Here is a 26,904-nt window from a genome sequence, read left to right as displayed (position 1 = left end):
ATTTGAAGAGTGGAAGAGTGCAGTGAATCGTCTGATTGCAAGTAGAAGAATCAATGAGTATCATTGCATTGGCGGGCGAGGAAGACCTGGTGACTGATCAATGGGGACGGGGCCCAGTAGGCCCAATACCCCCCACTCATCTGCACATTTATGGTTTCAGCCTCTACAGTGTAATTAATATGTCTCATTGATAGGATGGTGTTCGACGAGGGCGCTGGTACACATCTCGTCAGGCACACCGTCGGGCTGACTGAGGGGCTGAGTGCAAAGCTTGCTGCGCCTCTTTTCGTGGGCAGAACAGCTGTGCTTTAGTCAGTCAAAGGACGGTGCGCATGGTGTAAACACAACGTATGCAATACACATGAAATTTTCCCCTACTTATTTGGAAGTGCGTAGCGACTTCGCAGCTTCGGTGTGGCTGAAAATATTCCATATCTTCATTGATCAGACTACTAAGGTATCGGCACCAAGACGTATCTCTCTTTAACAAAGCCTGTGCGGCGTGCGAAATGGACGGACCAGCTGCCAAACGACGAAAACTATCCCCCGGAGACCACCACCAGGACTATATCGCCGACAACTCAATCTCGCAGTCTATCGAGATACCGACAATAGAATCATCTTTGCTCTCGGACGACGCGACCGATGCTTCCCTACAGTCTTCCATACCTGAAGATGAAATCATTGGAGGCGCTTCAACACCCAAAACTTCAGAAAACACGCAAGCTGACGTGATCTGCTTTGGAATGGTAAGCACTTTTACTACTTAACTGATGATAGCCTTTTAACTCTATGCTAGTTGTATCTATATACTACTAAAACTCATTCAACACTGTTAAGAGGAGGCGCGGAGACGCTGCGGCTCGACACCAGTGGACAGCTGTGCTCGAACGCTGACGAAGCAGTTGCTACGTTATCATCAAGAGATACCAAGTTACTCGGGCTTCTACAACGCGAGAGCTTAGAATTGGAGATAAGCATCAGACATCCCGAGACTTCTTCGGTGACACGGACCGCGCAGTCCTCATCCTTTGCCCGGGTCATTTTGTATGGATTGGAAACCTTAGGGCCGGGCCTCAAGAAGGTCCTGAGCAACACCGAGTACTTTCTTCAGGACCCGGTAGGTGCAGGTCGGGATGTTGCGTACGTTAACCCTCAGCGGCTGTTCAATTCTGCGGCAGCCCGAACCTCTAACGTGCAGTCTGATGCCGAGTTGGCTGTGGAGCAGGAGGAAATTTCAATAATCGATGTTCTCGCCGCATTTACGACGCCAGTTGACCTCGAACCTACGGAAGGCTCACATGATCTCTTGACACCACTCCAACAGTAAGTCTGGGTACTCAAAAAAGAGCAGGGGAGTACTAATTCCTTGCAGCCACCAGAAGCAGGCCTTGACTTTCATGAGAAACCGTGAAGCGGGGTGGAATCTCACAGGTGACCGCACAGATGTTTGGTCTTTGAAGGAGAACCCCAATGGCGATATTGGGTGAGTGAACTACATTGTTATATTTGTGGTGACCAGTCTCGCTAAATGATGTAAGGTACCTCAACAACATTGATAACTCTCTTCAGTATCAGCAGCCACCATCCTTTCGTGGGGGCATTCTTGCCGATAATATGGGGTCTGGAAAATCCCTGAGCATGATCGCGTTGATCGCTCACGACAGGATACGAAGGACTATAGGCAAAGATGATATTCCTCTGATGAAACATAGACCGTGTGATAACAAGACAACCCTTCTCGTCATGCCATCATCGTGTAAGTCACCCAGCTTTAGATCTTGTCTGGTTAGACTTACGGGATTTTAGTGCTACAGAATTGGCAGGATGAGCTCAATATGTGAGTGGAATTTTCTATTTTCAGTCGTGAAGCATGTGAGCTGATCTTGATAGGCACCTCGCACCTAAGGACTTCAAATGGCGTTGCCACCATGGTCAATCAAGAATAACAGATATACGAGACCTAGAAATGCTAGATATCGTGTTGGTCACATATCATACGGTTTTGAGTGAGTGGCGCATGGGCCAAAATGCAAGCATTCTATTTACCTCGCGGTGGAATCGAGTAATTCTCGACGAAGGTTGGTCTATTTCATTACAATTATTTATTTACCGCCGGAATTTAACACCCAACAGCTCATTGCATCAAAGGTCCATCTGCCGTCACCACGCAAGCGGTATGTGAAATCCAGTCGTCGTCTCGATGGGCTGTCACAGGGACACCAATACAAAATAATTTATCCGATCTTCAGAGTCTACTCAAATTCTTGCAAGTTTACCCATATAATAACAAAGACACCTTTCACAATCAATTCACGAATTTGTGGACGAATGGAGAGGGGATTCTTGCAACGAATCGACTAAGGCAACTTCTAGGTTACATTATGCTTCGAAGATCTGGTGGCCATATTGTACTACCAGATCGAAAGGATTTGAAGATGCATCTCAGCTTTAGCGAGCGAGAAATGGAGACGTATCGCGCAGCAAAGGAGAAGGCTTTGGAATTTATCGACGATGTTTTAAGCAGCCATAACGCCACACGAGGATACAAGAACGCAGTCGAAAAGATAAATCAACTCCGTTTGATATGCAATCACGGCTTCTGGCAGCCGGATAACGGCTATGCAAAGCGCATATTGGAGGTGCAAGGGGACAACACAGAGCAGTGGTCGAGCACCGCAGCACACAAGGCACTCAACCGATTTCCGTCGCTAGGACTGCCTATTGCATGCGTAGAATGCAGCAATCTCTTCGACCATGATATGAGTATTTATGAGTCTCAGCTGCTTGAGCCCATGTCATCAATTCAGATTTATCTCACCAGGTGCCTCCGGCTATGGTGCACGGCATGTTACAGTTCGAGGAAGATTCTTTCAAAGTCACTTGCATTTTGTAGTTGCGACACGGAGTGTCCAGTAGCTACAGCACGATTAGATTCCCCCAGTCGCTCGCCTAGTCCTTCCGCGGCCAATGAGAATCGTCACTTCGAGCAGCAGCCTTATCCAACCAAGATCCGCGCCCTGCTGGATAATGTGCAAAAGCTTCCAAAGAGCACCAAGAGGTAAGCTTCCCAACCTTACTCAATGACTCCTGCATCTCACCATGATAGTATTGTATTTTCATTCTGGAAATCCACTCTCGATATTGCTCGCACTGTTTTGAATGAAGCCGGGATTGCCTGCGTTCAAATTGACGGAAAGGTCAAGCCAAAGAATCGCAAGATAATCTTTGAGAAGTTTCAGACAGATGAGACCACTCGAATATTATTGCTATCGCTCTCATGTGGCGCAGTAGGGTGAGTACTACCGCTTTTGAAATTGATATATTCAAACCAGGACAAGCAATAACTAATATAATATGCAGATTGACCTTGACAGCTGCGTCGCGAGTATATCTTATGGAGCCGCAATGGAATCCGTCGTTAGAAGAGCAAGCACTCGCTCGGGTGTATCGAATTGGACAGAAACAAGATGTTACAACCATTCGATTCTTAATGAAGGATTCTATTGAGAAGGTACTAATAAGCTCACAGAAAGCGCCTTGCATATAAAGTCATTGCTAACGTTCTCGACATAGTACGTAACGGACATACAAGACAAGAAGAAGGATCTTATTAGTATTTTATTGTCGTCACGTTCGCAAGTGTCCCACCAACGGCTGCATGAATTACGAAATTGGCTCAAGTAGAAAGTTGGCACGATGTGCCTGGTTTTTGTTATGCCATTTTGCTGTGTTCTTGGCTGCTTGAAACGGGCATCGTGTCGTTCCAATACTCGCGGTCAAATAGTTGCTGGTGTCATAAAGCAAAGCTGTTAATACACGTATCGCGACAGCATGAATGTGTGCACGTCTGACTTGCACAAGCTCCCTTAACAGGATCGCGGTAATCATGCCACCTTGTCGTGATAGCCGCTTGTCGTTCGTTATCGGCTTCTTGGGCGGCGGATGTCTTCATGGAGGAGCGTCGCGTATGCCTGCCCACCATTCTGATTGACAACGAATGCAATGAAGAGCTTGTGGGAATAATCCTAATTCCTTGATTGAGGCTTTTGGAACAATACACCAGCAAAACAGGCACCCGGCGATGCTGGTCAAGTGATGGCATTTTCATAATAGACACGACTAACTATTTATAAAGTGGAGGTTCTCTCTCTCTCTCTCTTGTTTTTTTATTCAATTTATCCGGCGAGGTCTTTTGACTCTCAGTTTGCTGCAATCACTGCTACGCTGGCATTTATACATATGGACGGAGGTACGGTCTATGTTCCTTGCCGACGCGTTTCCTTCATTGTAGCTACAACCACTAAAACTTAAGGTACATACCTACTGTACACACTATGCCCTACAGGCGCTACACCTACCAAATTGTATTGCCTAGGGTAAGAAGTCAGCTGCGCAGCTAATATACCAGAGGGAAAATAATCAATATTGAAAAGATGTTCGATTTACAAAGGCGCGACCAAAAGAACCACTCGATTTTTCTATCTTACTTTCAGCTTTCAATAAAATTATTCCACAAAAGAATCTTTGCAATTCCCCTGTTGCTGCAAGGTACGTAGGTACTTCCAGACTGGCTGCTGATGTTACGTACATCAATACCTCACATGGAGTAGGTACCTAACCTATGTACCTTGTTCGTCTCTCAAGTCAAATTCGCGCTTTCAGGCACACGCATCCCACCTTGGCCACCCACCTGGGGCTTCCGCTCTTCGGCGCATGACGCATTATTTATCAAATTCGTCCATCCGCCTTTCATTCAACTCTTGCAACTCTTCCAAAAACAACAAAAAAAGACTCATCCTGTCAAGCCTAGCCACCTCTCCCCTCTTGATTTCTCAAAACGCTGGTGCACTACACCCGGCTGCTATTTCAAGAAGCCGGTGGAATTTATAGGTCACTAGAGGAGACCTTCGCACTCCAGGGTATTACCGTAAACCCACTCACGTCAACCCCTCCAACTACCCCACCATGGGAGGCAAGAAGAACGCTGGTGAGAACACCAAGAAGGTGGCTGGCAACGCAAAGAAGGCCGAAGCTGCCGCCAAGAAGTCTGCGGTCGAAGCACAAAAGAAAGAAGCCGCTGAAGCTGCCGACTGGGACAGAGGCTCCAAGAACAACTCCAAGAAGTAACGTCTCCCCAACCACGATTCCCTTCGCCCCACCTTCTCTACTTGTATTTACTGACTTGAGCAGGGAGGCCGAGGCCGCCAAACGCGAGGAGCAAGCCCGAAAGAAGGCTGAGAAGGCTGCCCTGGAAGCCGAAGACGAGAAAAACGCCCCCAGCAAGGGTGGCCCGAAGAACGCAAAGACGGCGACCAAGAAGACTGGCCGCGGAACACTCGACCTGTCGCAACTCGACTCAGCCCTACCCACGCTCAACGCCTCTGGTATCGACAACGCCCTTGACGCGCTCGGTGTCGCCGGAAATTCCAAAGTCGACATCGACCGGCATCCGGAACGTCGTTTCAAGGCTGCATTTGCCGCTTTCGAAGAGCGAAGACTTGAGGAAATGGAGAAGGATGGCAGTGGTGTTGGCCTACGTCTAAACCAGAAGAAGGATAGAATCCGCAAGGAGTTTGAAAAGTCCCCGGAAAACCCTTTCAACCAAGTTACCGCACAGTACAATGCTACACGCGAAGGCTTGAGCGATATCCGCCAGAAGGAATCCAGCAAGATCGAGTCCAGACTCGGCTCGAAATAGACCTATCGAATGAGGGACTGTAAGATGAAGCTCCTGGAATAGTTTCGAAGTCACGAAAGAAAGAATAGAAGCGTAGGACGATGTTCCTGCACTTGGTGGACAAAGACCGCTCCTTCGTCAAATGGTGGTCGTGGCCTAAGACGACCCTTGCAATGGCCAGACTCCCAGTGCTTGGTGGGTGTGATTTGCAGAATCACCAAGAGCTGATCGACCTTTGGTCGTCACCCAGCCGGCGAGATCTAAAAGGAAAAGCCACGGTTAGATTATACTCACCCAGATATGAAATGTGCACTAGATGATCCCGAAGTATCTCATACACGATGAGGAAAGAATATTGGATCTTTTCTTTCCCTTTCCTCCTTTCGCTAGCTTATAGAGAAGGGAAAAATAAAAAATAATTTTATATGCATTTAGCATAAGAGGTTGTGCTAATCTGAAAGGAAATTCATAACGCGACAAATAGACGCCAGTGGCTAAAGAGAACCGACCTCCGATGACACTTTAAAATTATGCCATGATGTAGCAATAGCTGTGAAAAATCAGTAATATAATGGGCCGTAGTAAACTTGCTACCTTATACTGCAGACATTACCACTATAGACGTCCAATCCTGAAAATATTTACCGCCAAATAGATATGAGGTAAGCAATGCGACTGGCAGCGGGCCATCCAAATACTCTGACATCGGAAGAATTATCTTGCTAATATTTGGTACGATCTTGGCCAGCAAACGAAGACAATAGCATTTGTATAGTATTGGTTGCATGTGCAAACTAGGAAGCCAAAATCCATCATTTCCGCGGTACAGAATATCCACGTCAGACTATTCAAAGAAAATGGATGCCGCTCAAGCGATTGACGATAGGCTTTCTCTTTTGCTTACCATACTGTTCTGCGCCCGTTTCCGTATATAAGTAGCCTGCGTCTGCGTGGCGTATTTAGAATTAAGCGAATACTCTTAAAAACGGCTGTAGCCCCGATCGTGCGTGGCATTTGAGTTTGGTCGCGTACTTCGCATACCTTCAAAGCGAGCAAAACATGAATTCATACATGATGAAAAGTCAGACTCTTTATAACGCCACAAATCTTATAGTTCTGACGCAACCAGTGTCTAAGATAAAGAGTATAACCAAATATAGATCTCGTCTATGGAAGTGATGTGTGAGAAACTGACTTGATAGCCATTCCTGTTGCTTCCCGCTTCTTAGCCACTCTGTGGCGCATCGAATCTCTCTTGAGTGTTAGGGGAAATGAATATACACCTTGATCTCCTCATGATCACTGAATCGCTGATAATATTCTGGCACCTCCTCGATGCTAATCTCGGCAGAAGTAATGAAGTTTGGTTGGGCCTTGCCGCTATGAATCAGATCCACAAGATACGGTGATATTGGCTTCGGGTCGACTGGTCCACTCTTCCAGCTGAGCTGTTTGCTGAAAATAGACGAAAGAGGAAATGTCAAGTTTGGAGACAATGAACTCCCGAGCGGCGCCCCTGCCGAGCTATCTTGCGCTCGCCAAATGCCTACTTGCCCGATTCCGCCACCAAAATGTGTTAGACTAATCATTTGTCGAACAATGATGCCCTCATCAGGTTCGAGATCAGCATTGACTGCCTCGATGCCCACACAATCAATAGACCGCATCACGCCGTTGGGCTCAGAGGCAAGAATCTGGGCCACCGGGTCTGTTTCGGCGAAATTGATGGGAACGGCACCAATGGAAGCTGCCCGGTCGAGACGCATCGTTACATGGTCGATACAATAAACTCGCGATGCGCCACGTAGGAATGCACTATAGACTGTCAAAAGACCGACTGGCCCAGCGCCAAAGACGGCCACAGTGTCGCCAGGCTCGAAACCAGCGTAGTCTAATGCTATCCATGCCGTGCTGAAGATATCCCCGATAGTTAGATAATCCTGCTCCAAAGCCCGAGTTGTGGTGTTGCTGGTGATTGGCAATGGGACAAGACTGAGGTCGGCAAATGGTACGCGTGCAAATTCAGCTGTACGATGATGAGCATTTTATTCTCGACCATTACAGAAATGTAGCGGGTATGGCATTCAGACTGGTAGACATGTGTTGATAGGGAAGAGCTGACAGACCTTGCAGACCATCCAATCCATTCCCAACGCCGTAGAAACTGGTCGCTGTTGGTTCCATCGTAAGGTGTCCCGTGGATGGTGTATCGGCAATGATAACGTAGTCACCGACTGAAAGGGACGCTACGGCTGAGCCGATCTCTGCCACATAGCCAATAGCTTCATGGCCCATGACCCAGGGAGGAGTACCCGCGCCGGATACACCATGGTACACGTGGAGGTCCGAGCCGCACAGGGCAGAAGTGGTGATGCGGACAATGGCATCAGTTTCATTGAGAATGGTTGGCACCGGGACATCCTGTACAGTCATCTGGAAAGGAATGCCCTCATAGACGACTGCACGCATACTTGCGTTGTTCAGAAGGGGAGAATAAGTGCTAAACGCCATATTGGCATGAGATGACCAGGAGAGCTGAATGTTTGAGTGTCTGCAGTCTGGACTTCATGGCTATACTTATAAACTGGAGTGAAAAGGATTAGGTGTTCCATTATCCCATCTCGGAGTTATTCTCTGCTCTTGTGTCTACTCTATCCATGGTTCAAATGCTCGCTGTCGCCAAGATGACAAGATTGACTGGAGGCCCGGGCAGCGGGCCAATCGAGTGGGCCTTATGAGGCCATTTTCACGAGGAGGAACAGTTGAAATCGCGATTTGCCGTGACGGGTCAGGGTTGATCCCAAAAAGGCAAAGCTGTCCGTCAATATGTGTGTATATCGTAGCATGGAGTTCGTGTTGTCGCTATTCGGTTATACATTTGAACATCAGCCCCGTACCGTATACCAATCTTGTGATGATTCCCTTATCGGCAGGGCAGCCCTGCACTTATTACAAGCTCGAATATAAGTGGATCGAGTGAAGAAACACAAGACACGCTAATGCACGCTGCTTATGGGATGACGGTGTTTATCATAGTAGATATACTATTCCAGTAGTGCCGGATATTGTCATATCATGTGAAACGACATATGTAATTACTCGGCCAATGTCTCTGAAAAATTGTTATTAATATGGCGGTCTCGCTGATCTTAACATTCACTACATCGACATCTTTGCTAGAATTCAATCACTGTCTGAAAGATGGCTGCTGAACAATTGAGCTTCCAGGGCTGGATGGGCCTTGACAAGGACTCCGCCCAGGGAAAGATGGTGTGGCAGTCATTTGAGCCGAAGAAATGGGAAGAAACCGATGTCGATATTAAAATATCACACTGCGGAATCTGTGGCTCAGATCTGCACACACTCAGAAGCGGATGGGTAAGTCAATCCTCGACGAGAGTGTTGAACCCCCCACGCTCCTCTTTCTCTATCTGTCTTCCGGTCTTGCCTTGTCCTTCCAATTCTATTCTTCCCTCTTCTCCTCTCCAAAGTACTCAGACAAGATGGAGCTATTCCTAGTGCTCGACACCTATATCATCTATTTACACATGAACGCTTCTTCCTTGGACTTGGACTAATTCAAGGCAGCGCCCTACGCGTTATCCATGCTGCGTTGGTCATGAAATCATTGGAACCATCATCCGTATTGGCACTCAAACAAGAGGATTTCAACTCGGGGACAGGGTTGGCGTGGGTGCCCAGTCTGACTCGTGCCAGGGCCGCTTTGGCCCCTGCGATGAATGCGCTGCCGGGCGGGAGCAATACTGCATCAAGAGATTCGTCGGCACTTATGCGGGCATTCACTTCAACGGTGATGCATCGCAAGGAGGCTACGGGCTGTGCAATCGCTCCCCTGCACACTTTGTTGTCAAGATACCTCCAGGCTTGCCGTCGGAACATGCCGCACCAATGCTATGTGCAGGGTTGACTACATATTCGCCTCTGAAAAGACACGGAGCAGGACCAGGCAAGGCCATTGGCGTAATTGGTCTTGGAGGTCTCGGTCACTTTGCTGTCCTGTGGGCCAAGGCCCTCGGCGCGGACCGCGTTGTTGCCTTTTCGAGGACCAATGACAAGAGACAGGATGCGTTGCATCTAGGGGCTGATGAGCTTGTGGCAACGCAAACGGACGGTTGGGCGTCCCAGCACCAACAAACCTTGGATCTCATCATATCGACTGTGTCGTCCTCAAAGGTAAGACATCATCCTCGTGGGATTCAACAAGCTGACTTGAGCGGTGGTAGATGCCCATGGGGGATTATTTATCTTTGCTACGAAGGGATGGAGTCTTTGTGCAGTGTGGAAATCCTGAAGATGGCTCGTTCCAAGTGCCCGCGCCCGCGCTGATTTCAAAGCGAGTCAAGCTAACTGGCTCCCTGATTGGATCTCCAGGCGAAATCCAGGAAATGCTGGCGCTTGCAGTGGAGAAGAAGGTTGTGCCAATGGTGGAAGTACGCAGTATGAAGGAAGCCAACAGCGCCATCGTAGACATGGAACTTGGAAAAGCTCGATACCGATATGTGCTCGTCAACGAATAACTTTCAGTTGGGTGAAAAAGGGGGGGCATTGCCTGAGCAAGGTAGATATGTATCGTACAAGCGGCACTATCAAACATCTAGATATGCGACAATTTTCAATAGGTACTAGGTGACCTCTAAGCCAGTTATCTGAATTCAATACCGTTACAATCCGTCCTATTACTGTACCATATACATCTTGACGAACGAGACTAGACCCCCTGCACAAGTGACTCGGCATAATTAACCACAATCTTCACAGAATCAAAGTGTTCTATCTCTCGTCCGGAGGAACATACTCCATCAAATCAACTTAACTCCGGTTAAACCCGCGTATCATTTATTAGAAATCAAGTGGTAAGTGATCCTCGCCACGCATGGTTCGCCAGTGATTACTAGCAGCTATGAGCTCATGGCTTCCACGAAACAATTCATCCCATTTCTTCAGCAAGTCTGCACTTGCCTCCCAACTGCTTGGATCAGAAGGCTCGCCCCAGACGATGAGTCCTGTTCCGCCACCGTCTGCCGACACGGCACAGATCTCTACGATATCCAGGCAAAACGCTGTATCATCGTAGTCTTCTCCCAAAAGAAGGACATTATCGCGAACAGTCGGGAAAGGTAGCAGATCTAACCATGGATGATGGGGTATCTGTTGTTGTAGACAAGTTGGACGTAGACAAGGCGGACATCCCATCGGCGGTTGCCATTTGCCGTCCTTCATGCTGATTACCGAAACGGCATCTGAGCAGAGCCAGCTCGCTGAGGGGAACCCTAGGGCGGAAGCATTTATATCTAGGGCGCGAAAAACATTGAGTCGGGTGAGTGTCAAGAGAAGATCAACTCTGGGTGAGCCCAAGCTGGCGTGTCCTTGCGCCACCGCCTCGATTGACTCCATCAATGCATTTGCTTCGCGCGCCCCGAGGGCACACAAGGTACCAGTTCGACGACTCCCTTGCAGAGTACCCCGTAATTTTTCAATTATCTGATCATCCTTGGACAGGTGAACCTTCTGCTTTGAGTTGGCAAGATGCTGTCTCTCAACCGGCAAGCTTGACTCGTTCTTCGCGGCAAGCTTTTTGATATCAGTTTGGCGCCTACCTACAAGCCACCGAGTTAGTCTAGAAGAAACAGACACGTAAACCTCTCAGGGGTAGGTACGCATCACGCACGCCAAGCTCTTGAATTCAGGCGATTCTGCAGTCTTCGTCGTTCAGTAGAATTGGTTATCCCGGTCCAATCATCTCCAGGAGCGCGAACATGAGATTGTTGCGTCATGTGGCTTATCGGTATTGCCGATGTAGGCTCCATAGCCGACCCATCATCAACAATTACGGGCTCCATGGGAAGGATAATGATGACAGACTTGAGAGTTCGTGCGATACGAGTAGTACCTAGTTGTTGATTGGATAACAAGGAAGAAAATGCAATAAGACTAGGGTGGATATCTTATATGCGACCTGCTTATGGTGGCTGATGCGTTGAGGTTGGTTTAGTCTTCCGCTAGTTCTGCGCTAATGCAACCTGCTTGTGCAATATAAATGCGAAATTCCGCGGTTATCGAGTCAGTTGTGACATCAGTCTCGGCATACAAAGTACGTACCTATTCACCTACCTAGTAGGAACTGTACATAAGCGATGGTGGGGAGTATAGAGATATCGTTATAAACGCTGTATTCTTGGCATTTATTCTTTCCAAGTACCGTGACGGTACTTGAGAAGCACAAGGGAATTCGGTTTCATATCCGCACCTCTGTACTTCCCAATACTCCTATTTCTCTCACATTCTGGTTTATTTACATGGCCCACGGTTGAATCTATCGCAACGACTCACCATCAATCCAGCCCCATACTCCAGTCGCCATGCCCTCCTCGATTGTTCTGCCAGCGTTCCAGGCTTCAACCAAAGTACAGAAAGTTGGACCAACATTTACCGGCGATGTATTCCTCGATCGAATCTACAGCGGCGATGGCCAGAATATATCGAACGTGACTTTTACTCCTTGCGCCCGAACATACTGGCACACACACGAACATGGCCAGATGATCAAGGTCCTGGCCGGATCCGGTCTGGTCTGCGATAAGGGCGGCCAGCCTCGACGCATCGAGGCTGGAGATGTCGTTTGGGCGCAACCGGGAACTACTCACTGGCACGGAGCTGCGGAGGGGACCATCATGACACACTTGGTTGTTGCGAGTGGCCAAACCTTTTGGCACGAAGAGGTGACGGAAGAAGAATTCAAATCGGGGAGTGTGAGCAAGACACAGACAGAAAGTGGGAAGGACTGAAAATTGAGATATATCGAATTCTTTCTACACATAGGATAGGATATCCCCATATCGCAATTTCAGCCTATACTAAAGAGATTAAATCTCAAACACCTCGAAAGCCTTTTCTTGTGATGTGAGGAGGGGGGGGGGACCCCTGTTGAATACCGCAAGGAAATACTAGCAAGGCTCTGGAAACTCTAGTAAAGATCCGAGTAATGACTGTCATTGTGAGATGGAGGCCAATATAGCCATCTCACCACCCCAAGGAGATCGGACCGTACGATTACTATTATTATAACTCATGGAGCCCCTTGCTCCAGTTCCTCTGTATTAAGGAGGGTTAGATGGCAGGTGCTGGAATAACGAAATAAATCTCACATAGCACATCTAGTGAACCATATAATGGTCCGTCGTAATCATCACAATTTTTTAATGGGTTGGATTGATGTCAGATAGGCTAGCATACAGCGTTTCATGCGAATACGTCCATTATGGCCGTATACTAGCAACCTGTCCTGAATGCGGTATCCAGTTACTGGTCTTTCATGTTAGATATTTGTATCCAGCCTAGAGAAGAAAATATAGGGGTGAGGAATCCCAACGGAGCGGCGTTAACAGAATACAAGATCCGAATGATTCGTAAATAGCCGGAATATAACCCCAGCAATATCTAAACAAAGGCTACCTAGGTAGCCACTAAAACCTCTTATGATGTACGTGATATATATCATAAGTTAATGCTGCAGCCTGCTTGCGGTCCCAATTTTTTTTCTGCTTTGGAGCTAGGGATTGCCGTTTGCTTTTATGCAATATAGCATATATGAGCTCGATTAGCTAATATTTGGGAAATGTTCCGCATTAGCTATTTAATCACATGAGCTCGTTTCCTTTTCTCATATTTACCGTACATAGTTGATTTTGGCATCAGCATACGGAAACTCTCATTATGGAGTCAAAGATCAAGTCAGCTGATAAACAATCGACCGTGCCTGATGGTGGCCTGCAAGCATGGCTTCAGGTACTAGGCGCATTTTTCCTGTTCTTCAATACTTGGTAAGCCCTCGCACTCCAACGAAAGTAGTCATTCTCACTAATGGACCTTTAGGGGTATCATCAATTCTTTTGGAGTATTCCAAACCTATTATGAGCAGGATCTTCTCGCAAGTTCCGACTCGTCCGACATCTCGTGGATCGGATCTTTGCAATCATTTTTCATCATGTTCCTTGGCTTTATCACTGGACCAGTCTATGATGCAGGATATTTCTACCATCTCCTGCTTGTCGGGTCATTTTTGGTGACCTTTGGCCACATGATGCTGAGTCTGTGTACCGTATTTTGGCAGGTCCTGTTGGCACAGTCATTCTGCATTGGCCTCGGAGCCGGGTGCCTTTTTGTCCCCGGGGTGGCAATTCTTTCGCAGTATTTCAGCGCAAAGCTATCATTAGCTGTTGGCTTGGCAGCATCCGGCGCGAGCGTTGGGGGTGTGGTTTACCCGGTAGCCTTCCGACAGCTTCAACAACATCTTGGCTTCCCCTGGGCCGTTCGCATAATCGGGTTCGTTGCTCTTGGGGGTTTGTCTCTGTCCAACGTGTGTATGCGGACTCGGACACTTCCTCTTGTGAAACGGAAGATGGTTGATTGGTCGGCATTCACCGAGCTGCCGTATCTCTTGTTCAGCGCCGGCCTATTTGTTGCCTTCCTAGGGGCGTACACACCTTTTTATTACATCCAGCTCTTCGCTGAGGATCGCAGTATCACCAATTCCGATCTTGCGTTTTACTTGATTGCGATCCTCAACGCGGCATCGACCGTGGGAAGGATCGTGCCAAACTTCGTGGCCGACAAATTAGGTCCTTTCAACATGATGGTACCTTGTGCGATCATTTGCGGCATACTCATCCTGACTCTACTCGCAGTCGAAGAGCAAGGGCCTCTCTTGGCATGCACCGCCCTGTATGGGGTCTTTTCTGGCTCTTTTGTTTCTTTGAGTCCTAGTATTCTGGTCACACTGAGTCCGAATTTGGGTGTCGTAGGGACAAGAATGGGCATGTGCTTCACTGTAATGGGGTTGAGCCTACTCATCGGCACACCCGTGGCCGGTGCAATATTGAGATCAGGCTTCAACGACGTTTGGATATACGGGGGTGTCTTGACAACTACCGGTGGAGTATTGATAGGCCTTGCAAGGGCAGCATATACCAAAGGGCGTTGGTGGAGCAAAGTGTAATTTGTAGCACAACGATGTCTCTTGGGCACCATGGATAGCATGATTAGGTATTTTCCACCTCCCAAAGTTCAGGTGACGACATACGGGAGTCGTGCTTTGTCCTCAGCCTTACGTACGTGGACACTTATCCAAAGTGCCTTGTCCAACATTCAATATGCTAATTGAGATTTATGTTTAAGGTATTATTGAAAAGGGCATGAGAGCAAGCGCAGACTCTACATTCACAACAATTAGGCCTCTGAATTCATACCATTCCTGTCGCCTAGTTCCAATTCAAAGCTCATATTGGTGGAAAACAATGATCGCGCATACTGTATATCTATGTAGCTATGTATCTAGGGAACTAGGTAATGTTAGAATCCGCACATTGCGGTCATGGAAACTGCCGACAAAGAGAACAACTATGGGATGGTAGAAAAGTGCCTATCTTATTGCGCAACTGTCCTTGCAGCCCAGTCGTGGAGAACCCTACACATTTTTCATATCAAATGGGTATTCCTAGCGGCGATCTTGATATTTGGGATTGGCTCCGTTGTATGCGCAGCTGTGACAAACTCCTACGTTCTCATGGTGGGCAGGCTGATTGCAGGAAGTCGTAGAGGAGCAGAAACGACCCAGCTTATCTACAATGCCTCATTGACCGATATATTAGCATTGTATTTCCGACGAAGCGAGAGGGGCATTCACCATACACAGGATGAATCAATGGCATTGACTTCTGTAAGACGAGGATCTGGAGTCATAGACAAGCTCAGTATGGGGCGCCATGGCCAGACGTCGGCATAGTCTAGGTCTCCAAGCCACTCCATTTACCCTCGGTAGAATCCTGGATATCGGTCACGTCGAAGGCTACTTCGGAGTCAAAACAGAGGCAATGCCATGTCAAGCATAGGTGTCGTTTGGTATCTTCACGGTTGGTACGGTCCTGCCGGCGACGGCGACATAATTTCCAAGCCAAGCACTCTCTAGCCTGGAGACTACGACACAGAAGTGCCGGCACATGTCGTGAGAGATATGGACTCAACCCAACTCCTTCGTGCCTAAGAAAGCTCTGACACTCAACGGACTACAGCCGGAAAGTCATTACCAACGCCACCAACACTTTGGTGAGTGATGCAGCAGTGGCCTGGATACACAATGCAGCAGGAGAGGGTCCTGTACTGGCTACGATTGCGAATTGACGAAATGATGGTGGACCAGCTCTCCAAGCTCAACCTGATTCTTGTGGGAGAAACCGAATGATGGCGTCTTGTGGCAAAGAGTCGAGACAGCATGACCAGTGCCGAATTGTGGTATTGGACCTATCCTTGTTGTGGCCTTACCCGAAGCTTGACACTTGAACGGATGGCTGGGGAAGCTGGTTTGCTGCAGCAATAGAGGCGGATTTGAAGTCATGTTGAGTGAATAATTGTCACAAACATTGTGGAAAGCAATTTACGTTGCCGCTCAAGAAGGAAAAAGACTGCGACCAGCGGTCAGCAGCGACTGATAGAATCGCGGCCTTTGAGCTATGGTGGACCCACGATGCGGCAGCAAGCCACCAATGTACCTATGTACCATAAAAAAAAGACGAAGAAGAATAGCAAAATTTGACAGGAAATCTCTACAATACAAAATATACTCGAGCAATATCGCAATCTCACTCTCTATTTCAAAGCGCAAAGGCAATGACTTGGGGATATGTTCATATCTTTGCTCACTTGCAATGTTTTCTTACCCACCAAGGTCAACGCTAATCCATCGCCTGTCTCATTGCAGCCGCTTAGTTGGAAGACGCTTATTATTAGTAGAGGTTTAGCATGTGCTTCCCAGCAGCGTGCAAGCGGGAGAGAGAAGATGGAGTTATTGACTCGGGCGGAAAACAAAAATATATATGTGCTTCATGGATCTTTGGGGGGAAATGGCATGGGATGCATGCATACAATCATGCAATTGGTGTACCGCATGAACGTGTCTGGCGAATAGACTGGTTGAGATTCACTGGCTGATTGCCTTGGGGTTTCGAGAGATCACTGGACCCCAGCGAGTGCCCCACTTCATGCTTTCATCCATCCGCCAACTTTGGACTCACCCAATCGCGTCTGATACCAAAGTGTCTCATCCATCTCAGACTGCACAATCTCGCATTCCTAGGAGAGCCTAAGTTGGGGGGAGTTTTCATTGTTCAATCTTTTCTTCTTCTCACTCCTCTCCTCTGTCTCTCTCATCTCAAATGGCGTCCGCCAAGCTCAGCGTTCTGCCGTCCTTGAGGAGGCAGCATCTTCTGGCCGAATTGTAAGCCTTTTCGACCAAACAATAGCGGGGGCCTCCGTTGCTAACCCCCGGTCCCAGTGCCGGTCTGAAGCAGGCATGTCCTGAAGGCATCTTCGTCAGCCTCACCCCAGGAGATCCCAGCCTGTGGTCCGGGGTCCTCTTTGTGCGCGATGGTGAGCGCTACTTCATGGGATTGCAACCTCAATCTGCCTTCGACCAGTCCAGGCTAACCTTTGGGGGGGAAAAGGACCCTATGCACCAGCAGTCTTGCGATTTCAGATATCATTCCCTGATGCATATCCTAGACTGCCACCTCTTGTCACGTTCTCAACTGACATGTTTCACCCACTCGTCACCCCTCTGACAACATACATGTACACCACCGATATCCAGGACAATGGGACGGTAAGCGCGACAGATGAGGAACGCCTTCCGCCCGGCGGCTTCAGTCTTCGCCACGGCTTTCCGGATTGGTATGGCCGGCGAGTTAAATCCGCAGATGCTGTGTCTCAATCGATCCAGACTCCGCCACGTCAACTTGCCCCTTCCTTGGAGAGCGGCAAGACCTCGAGCTCCAAGAATTCGGCAGTAGGTGGCTCCCCTGTGTACACAGATACGAGCCGGAAAGAGACGTCCACATTCGAAGTGCTTGGATACATACGTAGCACGTTTGATGATGAGGATGTTCTCGACTCCATACCTTTAGAGGCAGCCGGTAACCCTGGAGCGTGGCATGCATGGCGAACTCGCCAACGAAGTAATGGCAAAGTATTTGCAGACAACGACCACAGCGAGGACAGCACGCCCACGCCAGCTGGCGCTTCAAAGAAACCCGGTGAATGGAATTGGGAAGGCGTATGGGAGGAAAGAGTCAAGAAGGGTATCGCAGCAAGCCTGTCAGAATCAGTGCTGTACGGAGGGGTAGGAGCTGGAGAGGACGTGGTAGGTTTCTCTTGCCGACTGCTCTCAAAAGACGGCTACGTACTAACTGACATGTGCCAGATCCATTTTCTCAGCATGGAAGAGAATGACATCGAGGCAGTCAAGGGCAATCTACTGAGGACACTTGGACATACTCCATCATGAGGCAGGTAGTGCCTGAAACCGTTTGCCTGGTATGGCCACCCCTGCTTGGCATTCCAAGGGGCAGGCATAGATGAGATCGAGTCCACCTAGTCTCCTGCAAGTAGAGTCAAGACTCCATGTGCCTCGACATAAACAACACAATGATACCCTGAACAAAGATTATCGCACCTTTTGGAAGCACTTTTTCAATATTCCAGCAGTTCATCTATCGTGTACGTTGTATATGGCCGCAAACTCGGCTGACCTCCATCCCGGAATCGTCGCCGCAATCACGGTACTTCTCGTCCTTCTCCTTCTATTGATTGTGATTGTTATCATCCGCGGGTTTGATCTGGGCCCACACCACACTTCTGGTCTACGTTTTATATTCAGACGAAGCTGCTTGCTGGTTACCGATTCCAGTACTTCCGTACTATCCGACATTGAGCAAAACAAGACGAGCACGCCTGGAGCTGATCTTGCAGTCTCGAGTCAGTCTCCAGAGCAGCCAATAGACGATCTGCCCCTTGGTCCTCTTCCAACTGCGGTACAAGATGAGCGTCAACCCAGTTGCTTACATGAGAATTGAACCAAGAATTGTCCTTGCGAACTTCTGGCAGGTCCTGAAATTGATAGGCGATATATGGAATATTGGCCTCAATACTTGGTTCATTCTGAGGTGCTGCTTTGGAAAGGATATTTTTGAACGGACTCACCATCGTTGTCGTCACTACACGCAGCATTGCTTCCAGCATATCCAACGTTTCTTTAATCGAATTCGTCCCCCGCCGCCCCAACCCAGAAGTGAAGGGCCGGAAGATTGGGTCGACTTAGACAGTCCTGTCCCACGAGAAGCCGGGGCCTAATCGACGCACGGGGGGTCAAGATGGACTCTGTCATTCGCTTTGAGGATCTAGTAGTACCAGCCCAAACCGGTACGATGAGTCCGACAGCGTAGCAGGCAGGCTCAAACCTGGTCATGGGTCCTCTGAGCCCACGCCCACTGAAAATCTCTAAAATTGGCAAGACCTCGTCAACTCCGGATTTTGAGGCAACTCCTAGGCCTATGCTGCAAAGGCTTCACAACAAGAGGGACGAAAATTTCAATATATCTGGCTCCTTGGATACTACGCCTCGTGCGTTCGACCGTAGGACTCACGAAAAGTCATCAAGCTATGGGTTGCTGAGGAGTCAAACACCAAAACTTTTGACAAAGCTGCGTTCATTCTCCAATGGACGAGTATCATCATCTAGGGCTACATGTCGTCGCTACAGTACTGACAGCCATGTCTCCAATACTGAGTCCGTTCCTCCTCCTCATTCTGTACGCCTTCACTCGGCTCAGGGCAAAATGTCCAATTTCGGAAGCAGCTCGTCTGAAGGATCATATGACCCAGACCCGGTGATGCCGCTATGCTACGACGGTTACCCTCTAGGAACCCATGGCTCACGCCGGCAGAGTAATCCAATGTCGTACTTTCATGAGCCTATCGAGCCTTTTATGGATCCGAGTCTGTGGATACCACAAGTGAGGGTTGTTCCTGAAATGACAACGATTCGGGACGGCAGCATGACGGTCTAGGTGGCCATTGAGATTTTTGGGCAGATTCAGGGCTACCTTTATGAGGCACAACTGAATCTAATACCAACCGAGGGCAATATCATCATGGAGTTGATTGATGGCGAGGTCCCAAAGTGTATTAGCCCGGGATCCAGTCATCTTACACTGGCACTCATGAGACTTGGTCCGTTGAAGACTCCACGGACACCATCAGCGGAAGCAATCGAGCCGGATGTCTTGATCGCTGACTTGGAGCACCATCTTGGAGACAGGAGGACCAATTTTCTGGAAGTTACGTTGTCGTACTCCCATTCAGGGTTTCCAAAGACACAACTGAAGACAATGGCAACAGGCACCGTCAAGAGAAACAACCCAGCCTCTGTTTGGTCATCTGCACGGCCGGTAGTTGCCAACGATCTTGCCCCGATTGTTGAGGCGCACTGGGGGCCAAAGAGGGCTCAAGATATCATGCAACGTATATCGAAAACTCGAGAGGGGTCTGAGGACAGGAAGACTGCCACCAAGAGGTGGAGCTTGGGCGGATGGTGGTAGAGCTCAAAGAACAAAGCTATATTTCAGTACTTAGGACTTTTTTTCGGAGGACAGTCAATACAAGCAACAATTTCATGTCATTTTTAAAAACTTGCGATGAGTGTAATGTGCGCAGCGGTCCTGGTAGATGGGGCTTCTCACTCGCAAATCATAGGATATAGAGTGCAGCTAGTTGTATTTATTTTTATTTCATATATACATTTTTTATAGCTCATCGCGCCATGGTATCGAGACCTGTGCGCCAAGCTTTTCTACCGTCTTTGCCGCAGCCTTATTTGACTTTTTGACAGCTGCTGCAATGTCACAATCCGTGCCCTTTGCCTTTGCTGCCACGACGTCGAGCGCGTAGCTACCGACAAAGGTGTCGCCGGCGGCCGTTGTATCCACGACCTTGGCCTTCTCGGCCGGGATGAGACCCGACTCTCCTTTCCTGTTCATGTAGAATACGCCTCTACCGCCTAAAGTCACGATAATATTCTTGACACCCTTGGCCAAGAACTTCTTGGACACATTGATCAGCCCTTCTTCGGCTTCGAGCTCAGCCTCGGCAACGCCGCCAAGGATCGCCGCCTCTGTCTCGTTGACAACCAGGTGCGCCAGGCCTCTGTACGCCTCATCGGGCAGCGGCACGGCGGGCGCCGGGTTCAGCAGCACGTCGACGCCGTCCTCGTTGGCGGCCTTGAGGGCCTGCAGCACGGTGGGGATGGGGATCTCGAGCTGCATGATGAGGAGGTCGGGCCGGGGACCGGGCAGGCGCTCGAACTGTGCCGGCAGCAGCGAATGGTTGGCCTCGGGGCTGAGGATGATGCGGTTCTGGCCCGTGGGCTCGTCGACGACGATGATGGCAATGCCCGTCTTGCCGTCCTGTTGCCGCGCCACGCCGCTCACGTCGACGCCGTGCTCCGACATGTTGGACAGCAGTATGTCGCCGTACGTGTCGGCGCCGACGGCGCCCACCATCCGGACATGGGCCGTCTCGTCGTCATTGCTCGCAGCAGCAGCAGCAGATAGAGACGACTTGGACCGTGAGAGCTTGGCGCAGGCTACGGCCTGGTTGGCGCCCTTGCCGCCGGGCGACACGGCAAACGAGTTGGACGTCAGGGTCTCGCCCGGCAGCGGGTGGTGCGGCACATAGGACACGAGGTCAATGTTGAGGGAGCCGAGAACGGTGATGAGGGGCGCCTTGGTTGTCGACATGGTTACTTTGCGCAGGGTGTATTGGAGGGGGTTGGGCGGACGTATAGCAGCAGCAGCTTCGGGGAGTTAGGGATCGGGCCTTTACCACAGTGAGAAGTGGTCCAATTCCGTAACCGAAAGTCCAGCTCAAGCTCGTGTGACTACACTGAGTGAAAGCTAGGATAGGTAGCTCGGAGGTAAGTATATCTCTCTACTCGGAGATATCGCTTCTACCTCGATCTCCTTTGTGATGATCTACAGTTCCTCGGTCTGTGATGGGATATAAATGTCCCGGAAAGTGTTGAATTCGGCAGACCAGCTGATGCGGGTTGGTGCATGTGTCAAAAGATTAACCCCTCCATCCATAAAAAAGTCAATTGGGGGGGAATTTAGTGCAGGGCGGGCTCAGTTTAGGGAGCGAAACCACCCCCGCCAACCGTCAGCCCGCCGAGCCCGCAAGTCTGGGTGCAATTGCTTCAGGAACAGAAACAGGGGTCTCTTTGTTTAGTACCGACAGGTGACGTACATTTGCCTCGAGCTTTCGCCGAATCTGCCCCTCCATGGTGTTTATCGGTTGTATTTCTAGATTCCGACGCCAAAAAAACGCTGCCATCTAGCTAGCCAAGTCCCTCTCTAATCGTCTTGCCCCGATTCCAGTAAAGGTGCTGACGCTTGATGAATCGTATCATGCTCGACTCGCACATTTGTTCATGCCAAAAGAGCATTGTACAGTTGATCTGTCGAATGTGCTGGGGGGACGCAAGGGCATTCATTTGCCCGCATGAACCAGTCAGAGACCACAAGAGTGATAGATTGATTGGTCCAAGGTAGAGTCTCGGAATCATGGCACTCACAATTCCCTAGCAAGGAGTTATCACGCTCCAGTATTCCTCCACAATTACTACTATTTTCCTAGGCAGATTCCAATGGCTCATCATTTCTTAAGCTTTTCCTTTATAGCACTACGAACGGCTACTACTGACCCCGCACCGGGGAAATAGGTCAAACTACTACTCAACCCCACAGCCCGCCGAGCCCATGGGTTGCGCGTCAGAAAGGATATATGAATATCCATCCCTTCGACATGTCAGCCATTGGAAATCATGACGAGACTACTGGCTCTCCGTGATTCTATAAATTATTAGATCTGGGACTTTTCATCTTTCTCTCTTTTCTTTTACATTATTTACGTTTCTTGCTTTATACCCACGATGGCGGACCCCAAAGATCTCAAGGTCGATGTGATCGGCGCAGGTATGCTCGGCTCGGCCGATTGGTGTTGCGGTTATACAATGTGGATAGCAACTGATTCGCTTCACCAACAGGAATGGGTGGCTTGACCGCGGCCCTCGCCCTCGCCAAAAAGGGCTTCAAGAACATTACAGTATACGAGAATGCCTCGACTTTGGGCTTTGTTGGAGCCGGTATCCAATTAGCTCCCAATATGCTACGGATTCTGGACCGGCTCGGCTGCTTCAAAGGCACTCGCATCGAGAAGGAGGCGACCAACATCTTGGCGACCAGTATTGTGCGCGGCTCGGACAATCAAGAGCTCACGCACGTCGAAATGCCCGACATTGAGGAAAAGTACGGATACCCCCACATGACCGGCCACCGTGAGAGTTTAGCCGGCGGTCTCTACGAGGCCTGTCAAAAGGAGAGCGCCATCAAGTTCGTCTTTGGCGTTCAGCTGCAGGACGTACTGGCTTTTGGATCCAAGCCCCGATTCACCGTCAAGCCGCGGGACGGTGAGGCATACGAAGTCGAGACCGATGTGCTCATTGGCGCCGACGGTATCAAGTCCAACACGCGGACGGCCATGCTGCGCGAGCTCAAGATCGACACGGATGTCGAGGATACCGGCCAGGCCGCCTACCGCATCATGCTCACCCGCGAGCAGTGCCAGCCGTACCCCGAGTTGATCAAGCTGCTCGACTCCAACTGCGCCATGCGCTGGATCGGTGAGAAGCGACACATTGTCGCGTATCCCATCGCCAACCACAACATTTACAACTTGTCGACGGCGCAGCCCGACTCCAACTTTGCCGCGACTACCAATGCCACATACACAACCAAGGGTGACAAGAGCCAGATGCTCAAGGTCTACGAGGACTTTTGTCCCCTCGTGCAGACCATGCTGAACCTGGTGCCAGAAGGCGAGGTCTGCGAGTGGCGGCTGCGGTCCCAGAAGCCGCTGGAGCAGTGGTCGCACGGCAGCGCATGCCTAGTCGGCGACGCCTGCCACCCGACGCTGCCGCACCTGGCGCAGGGCGCCGCTCTGGCCATGGAGGACGCCGCCGTGCTGGCCGAGACGCTGGCTTTGGCGCCGTTGCAGAAGGACGGCAGCGGCGAGGCCGTCACCCGGGCCCTGCGCGTGTACGAGCTGCTGCGCAAGGACCGCGCCTACACCCTCGTCAACCTGGCCGCGCTCAACGGCAAGGCCATGCACTTGGGCGAGGGCAGCGCCCGGGAGGAGCGTGACCGCATGTTTGCCGCCGCTCGCGAGAAGGGCAAGCCCGTCCCGGACAAGTGGGCCAGCCCCGATGTCCAGCAGATGATTTACTCGCACGATTGTATGACGAACGCGCAGGAAAAGTTTGACGAGCTGTACGCTTCGACAACATCGTGAGAATCTAGGTTAGTTTAGTAAGACGGATTAGTTCATTGTAAGGAGTTGGCAAGGCGACATGATGTCTATATACTTCCATTATATCTGTGTTTACAACTTTCCAAAGTTTCCCTTGCTCCCGTTTTCCAACGACTAAGTTGATTGTTGATGATATGTTTGCATTAATTTGCGGATCTATTGGCTGATTCTGGTACTATTCTCACGTCAAAATACCATGGAGTGACGCAACAAAGTAATGAGCTCCATTCACAGAAAACAGGAAACAAACTTATATTGGTATACCGCGAGAAAGCCCAAGACTCCTGAACAAGAAGCAAGCAACTTGAAGAGAAAAATCAATCCCCATGTCGCCCAAAATGCAGACTCAAAGGCGGCCAACGTCCCAGACGACGGCGCACCACTACCTTTATCCGTAACGCCTATTCTGATGCTTTGTGATGTGTGGCTTTGATGCTCGGAATTGTTGGCTCATTGCGAAGTCCATCTTGCTTCCCGCCTGCACCTTTCCTGGTCAGGATTTGGGCGCAAAAGACTTTGTTGTCCAGCCTCTTCATTCCAGCGTCTTTGAAAACCCCTTTTGCGCTCCCCATCCTCTTCCTTACTTTGCATGAGTCCATCTACACCATCTAGGATATGCTCTCCCCTTGCCGGAGCTTTTCTTCCGCCACGTCGAATTCTTTCCCTGGTCAAGTTTAGAACAAGAGGTCCAGACAGCAGCAGCAGGCAAGAGCAGCGAGAACACCCTCTAGACAACCGGGACCCGAGCTGCGATCATCTTGATAGCGGCCTTGTGGGGGGTATCCTTGCTGGTAGTAGCCGCCTCCTTGCTGGGGAGGGCCGTAATAGCCCTGCTGCTGCTGCTGATAGTACCCGCCCCCATTCGGAGGAGGAGGTCCTTGTTGTTGGTAGTAGCCCATGTTGGGGTTCGATTGGTAGTATCCATCATTGCCGCCACCGTACGGCGGTTGTTGTTGTTGGCCGTATGCGCCGGGTTGCTGGTAAGCGGCTTGTGGATGCTGTGGGCCATTGTCATAGGCGGGCGGTTGATCGTACGGTTTCGACATTGTCTAGATAGGGAGAGTGAAAAGAGATCTGGTCGCACAAGAAAGACAAGGTAGAAGGACCTCTTGAAAAACGGAAAACCGGCACAATGTTGTGATATTGATTGTGTCGAGTGCGTGTTTCGCTATTTTCCAGTTGGGTCGCTTGAGGAAACCGGTGACGCCGATAAGTCGCAGCAGCTCTTTTGGGACCACTATTGTGATGCAGCGCAACGTGGTGAAGTGTACTGCCGTGAGGTGCTGCGTGATGCAGTGAGGGACACGGATGCGATGAAAAAAGATGGTCGATCTTGTCGCTGTGACTGGTGGTCAAGTATGATGAGTTTGCCAGAGAATCAATTTTAGGGTTTCGCTTGGATGCGAGTTGTTACGATCGGTCAGCTGCTCTCAGAGCCCCGTGGGTGAGTTTTCACAATGTTGGAGTGTTTTGTGGCGAAGCAGCTTTCTTGTCACGAGGGGGGCGAAAGCTGACCCAAATGAAGCGCCCAGATTGGGATATCTCGGATACCTTGGGACGTGGGGAGCTCCCTAGAGGCTCGGCAAGGGAGAAAGAGAGTGATTATTACGACGAGCAGTCTTGGCAATGGAGGAGGACAGGAAATGAAAAGAATCTCCACGAAATTACGAATGGCAAACAAAGGTAGCACGTCTCTTCCTGGGCAGTTTGGAAATCACTTTTTCCTAGTAAATCAAAAAGAGGCCGCCAGTTGTATGAATGCGACGTGAATGGTGGCAGCAGGTATGGAAGAGAGGTCAGGGGAATCGCAATGCGCGGGTGCATTCATTCGGACCTGCGATTGGGCCCGGGACCCGATGCAGGTGATCTGTTATCCTAAAGGGGGAAGCTTCGCCTTGATTTACACTGTTGCAAACAGGTCCCTCCTGTCGTCGCAGGCCGTTTGGAGTTCACAAACCTTCAGCGTCTCAAGATGGTCCATGGAGGGGTAGGGCAGGTCAAGGTAGTAGTATGTATTGTATGCGTGTCTCAATGTAGTCGTAGTAAGCTGCTCCAGCGCTCATCCAATACATACGCCGGAAGCACTCTGAAACAAGTCACGCGCGAGTTTGGCATGGTGGCGGTGCGCAGGTACAGGCAGGTAACAGCAATAGAGTGCGGCGAAACGAAACCAGCCCATGAGCTTTGTGATAATCTTAAAAGATGGGCAAAGCACCACAATGTCGAAGGGCAAGAGTTTATTTCACCATGATCCAATCATTGTTATTGTCTTGCACCTTTGGACGTCTGCCCGGGCAGCACACTGCAGGTATACTCTGCGTTGCTTACATACCTAATGTATTACTGTATGTAAGCCTCACATTTCATGTAAATCAACCACCATCGAACCGCTGAGATCTACACCACGTACCTTATTACTTAGCTGTACACATGCTTCCCCGGCAACGATTTACTACCATGGATGTTTCCGTTGGTAGTTGCTGTTTAGTGCGGGACGCCCCTCTGCGGCAATTCCTCAGCTTTGACAGCTCCTTCACAGACACTACTGCGGATGCCTCGGGTAGTGGGGGGGGACTGGGAAAGTTGCTAGAAGGTAGCGACTTGATTGACGCGGGTAATAAGGATGCAGAAGCTATATCACGAGTAGAGGATGCACAATGCAGATGAAATCGAATGCGAGATTGATTTGTCCACGTTGTTTCGTTTACTTAGGTATGGGCTATGTGTTTACTCCTATGCATGTAATGTATGCATGCGTCCATCATATTAGGTATGTAGGACATCTTGCCTCGGGTCGATGAGGTGCAAATGCTTAATTCGTTTCCTCCTCCCTGTCTTCAGCTGCTCTCTCGCGTAACTGCTTCCATTTCCATTGCAGTCGGTCAAGCTGCCGAGTGCCTTACCGGTCGTTTGCGGCAAATCTTGTATGCAAACTAACAAAAATACATTGCGTC

General features: G+C 49.7%; 11 protein-coding genes across 11 annotated transcripts; 7 read left to right on the top strand and 4 right to left on the bottom strand.

Annotated features, from left to right (window-relative positions):
* Positions 1-509: 509 nt before the first annotated feature.
* On the top strand, positions 510-3,550 carry PFICI_04621 (uncharacterized protein; the record flags this gene model as incomplete). Its single annotated transcript, XM_007833202.1, has 10 exons — positions 510-749; positions 800-1,326; positions 1,376-1,486; positions 1,542-1,759; positions 1,810-1,840; positions 1,894-2,081; positions 2,137-2,839; positions 2,957-3,061; positions 3,110-3,295; positions 3,364-3,550. The coding sequence occupies 10 exons, from the start codon at positions 510-512 to the stop codon at positions 3,548-3,550; spliced, it is 2,496 nt and encodes an 831-aa protein (XP_007831393.1).
* Positions 3,551-4,968: 1,418 nt separating this feature from the next.
* PFICI_04620 (uncharacterized protein) lies at positions 4,969-5,701 on the top strand (the record flags this gene model as incomplete). Its single annotated transcript, XM_007833201.1, has 2 exons — positions 4,969-5,126; positions 5,194-5,701. 2 exons carry the CDS (start codon positions 4,969-4,971, stop codon positions 5,699-5,701), a joined length of 666 nt encoding a protein of 221 aa, XP_007831392.1.
* A 1,241-nt stretch (positions 5,702-6,942) lies between these two features.
* Positions 6,943-8,191, bottom strand: PFICI_04619 (uncharacterized protein; the record flags this gene model as incomplete). Its single annotated transcript, XM_007833200.1, has 2 exons — positions 6,943-7,706; positions 7,807-8,191. 2 exons carry the CDS (start codon positions 8,189-8,191, stop codon positions 6,943-6,945), a joined length of 1,149 nt encoding a protein of 382 aa, XP_007831391.1.
* A 690-nt stretch (positions 8,192-8,881) lies between these two features.
* Positions 8,882-10,218, top strand: PFICI_04618 (uncharacterized protein; the record flags this gene model as incomplete). Its single annotated transcript, XM_007833199.1, has 3 exons — positions 8,882-9,058; positions 9,269-9,874; positions 9,925-10,218. The coding sequence occupies 3 exons, from the start codon at positions 8,882-8,884 to the stop codon at positions 10,216-10,218; spliced, it is 1,077 nt and encodes a 358-aa protein (XP_007831390.1).
* A 322-nt stretch (positions 10,219-10,540) lies between these two features.
* PFICI_04617 (uncharacterized protein) lies at positions 10,541-11,541 on the bottom strand (the record flags this gene model as incomplete). Its single annotated transcript, XM_007833198.1, has 2 exons — positions 10,541-11,298; positions 11,370-11,541. The coding sequence occupies 2 exons, from the start codon at positions 11,539-11,541 to the stop codon at positions 10,541-10,543; spliced, it is 930 nt and encodes a 309-aa protein (XP_007831389.1).
* Positions 11,542-12,060: 519 nt separating this feature from the next.
* On the top strand, positions 12,061-12,486 carry PFICI_04616 (uncharacterized protein; the record flags this gene model as incomplete). Its single annotated transcript, XM_007833197.1, has 1 exon — positions 12,061-12,486. One exon carries the CDS (start codon positions 12,061-12,063, stop codon positions 12,484-12,486), a length of 426 nt encoding a protein of 141 aa, XP_007831388.1.
* A 928-nt stretch (positions 12,487-13,414) lies between these two features.
* On the top strand, positions 13,415-14,696 carry PFICI_04615 (uncharacterized protein; the record flags this gene model as incomplete). Its single annotated transcript, XM_007833196.1, has 2 exons — positions 13,415-13,521; positions 13,574-14,696. 2 exons carry the CDS (start codon positions 13,415-13,417, stop codon positions 14,694-14,696), a joined length of 1,230 nt encoding a protein of 409 aa, XP_007831387.1.
* Positions 14,697-16,908: 2,212 nt separating this feature from the next.
* PFICI_04614 (uncharacterized protein) lies at positions 16,909-18,035 on the top strand (the record flags this gene model as incomplete). Its single annotated transcript, XM_007833195.1, has 4 exons — positions 16,909-16,970; positions 17,028-17,122; positions 17,197-17,891; positions 17,952-18,035. The coding sequence occupies 4 exons, from the start codon at positions 16,909-16,911 to the stop codon at positions 18,033-18,035; spliced, it is 936 nt and encodes a 311-aa protein (XP_007831386.1).
* Positions 18,036-20,331: 2,296 nt separating this feature from the next.
* On the bottom strand, positions 20,332-21,324 carry PFICI_04613 (uncharacterized protein; the record flags this gene model as incomplete). Its single annotated transcript, XM_007833194.1, has 1 exon — positions 20,332-21,324. The coding sequence occupies one exon, from the start codon at positions 21,322-21,324 to the stop codon at positions 20,332-20,334; it is 993 nt and encodes a 330-aa protein (XP_007831385.1).
* Positions 21,325-22,514: 1,190 nt separating this feature from the next.
* Positions 22,515-23,932, top strand: PFICI_04612 (uncharacterized protein; the record flags this gene model as incomplete). Its single annotated transcript, XM_007833193.1, has 2 exons — positions 22,515-22,557; positions 22,629-23,932. The coding sequence occupies 2 exons, from the start codon at positions 22,515-22,517 to the stop codon at positions 23,930-23,932; spliced, it is 1,347 nt and encodes a 448-aa protein (XP_007831384.1).
* A 692-nt stretch (positions 23,933-24,624) lies between these two features.
* PFICI_04611 (uncharacterized protein) lies at positions 24,625-24,996 on the bottom strand (the record flags this gene model as incomplete). The annotated part of the gene is made up of 1 exon (XM_007833192.1): positions 24,625-24,996. One exon carries the CDS (start codon positions 24,994-24,996, stop codon positions 24,625-24,627), a length of 372 nt encoding a protein of 123 aa, XP_007831383.1.
* Positions 24,997-26,904: the final 1,908 nt, after the last annotated feature.

The sequence above is a fragment of the Pestalotiopsis fici genome, assembly GCF_000516985.1.
Source record: "Pestalotiopsis fici W106-1 unplaced genomic scaffold PFICI_Scf_3, whole genome shotgun sequence".
NCBI classification, from domain to species: Eukaryota; Fungi; Ascomycota; class Sordariomycetes; order Amphisphaeriales; family Sporocadaceae; genus Pestalotiopsis; species Pestalotiopsis fici.
This window is presented reverse-complemented; position numbering and strand designations above follow the sequence as displayed.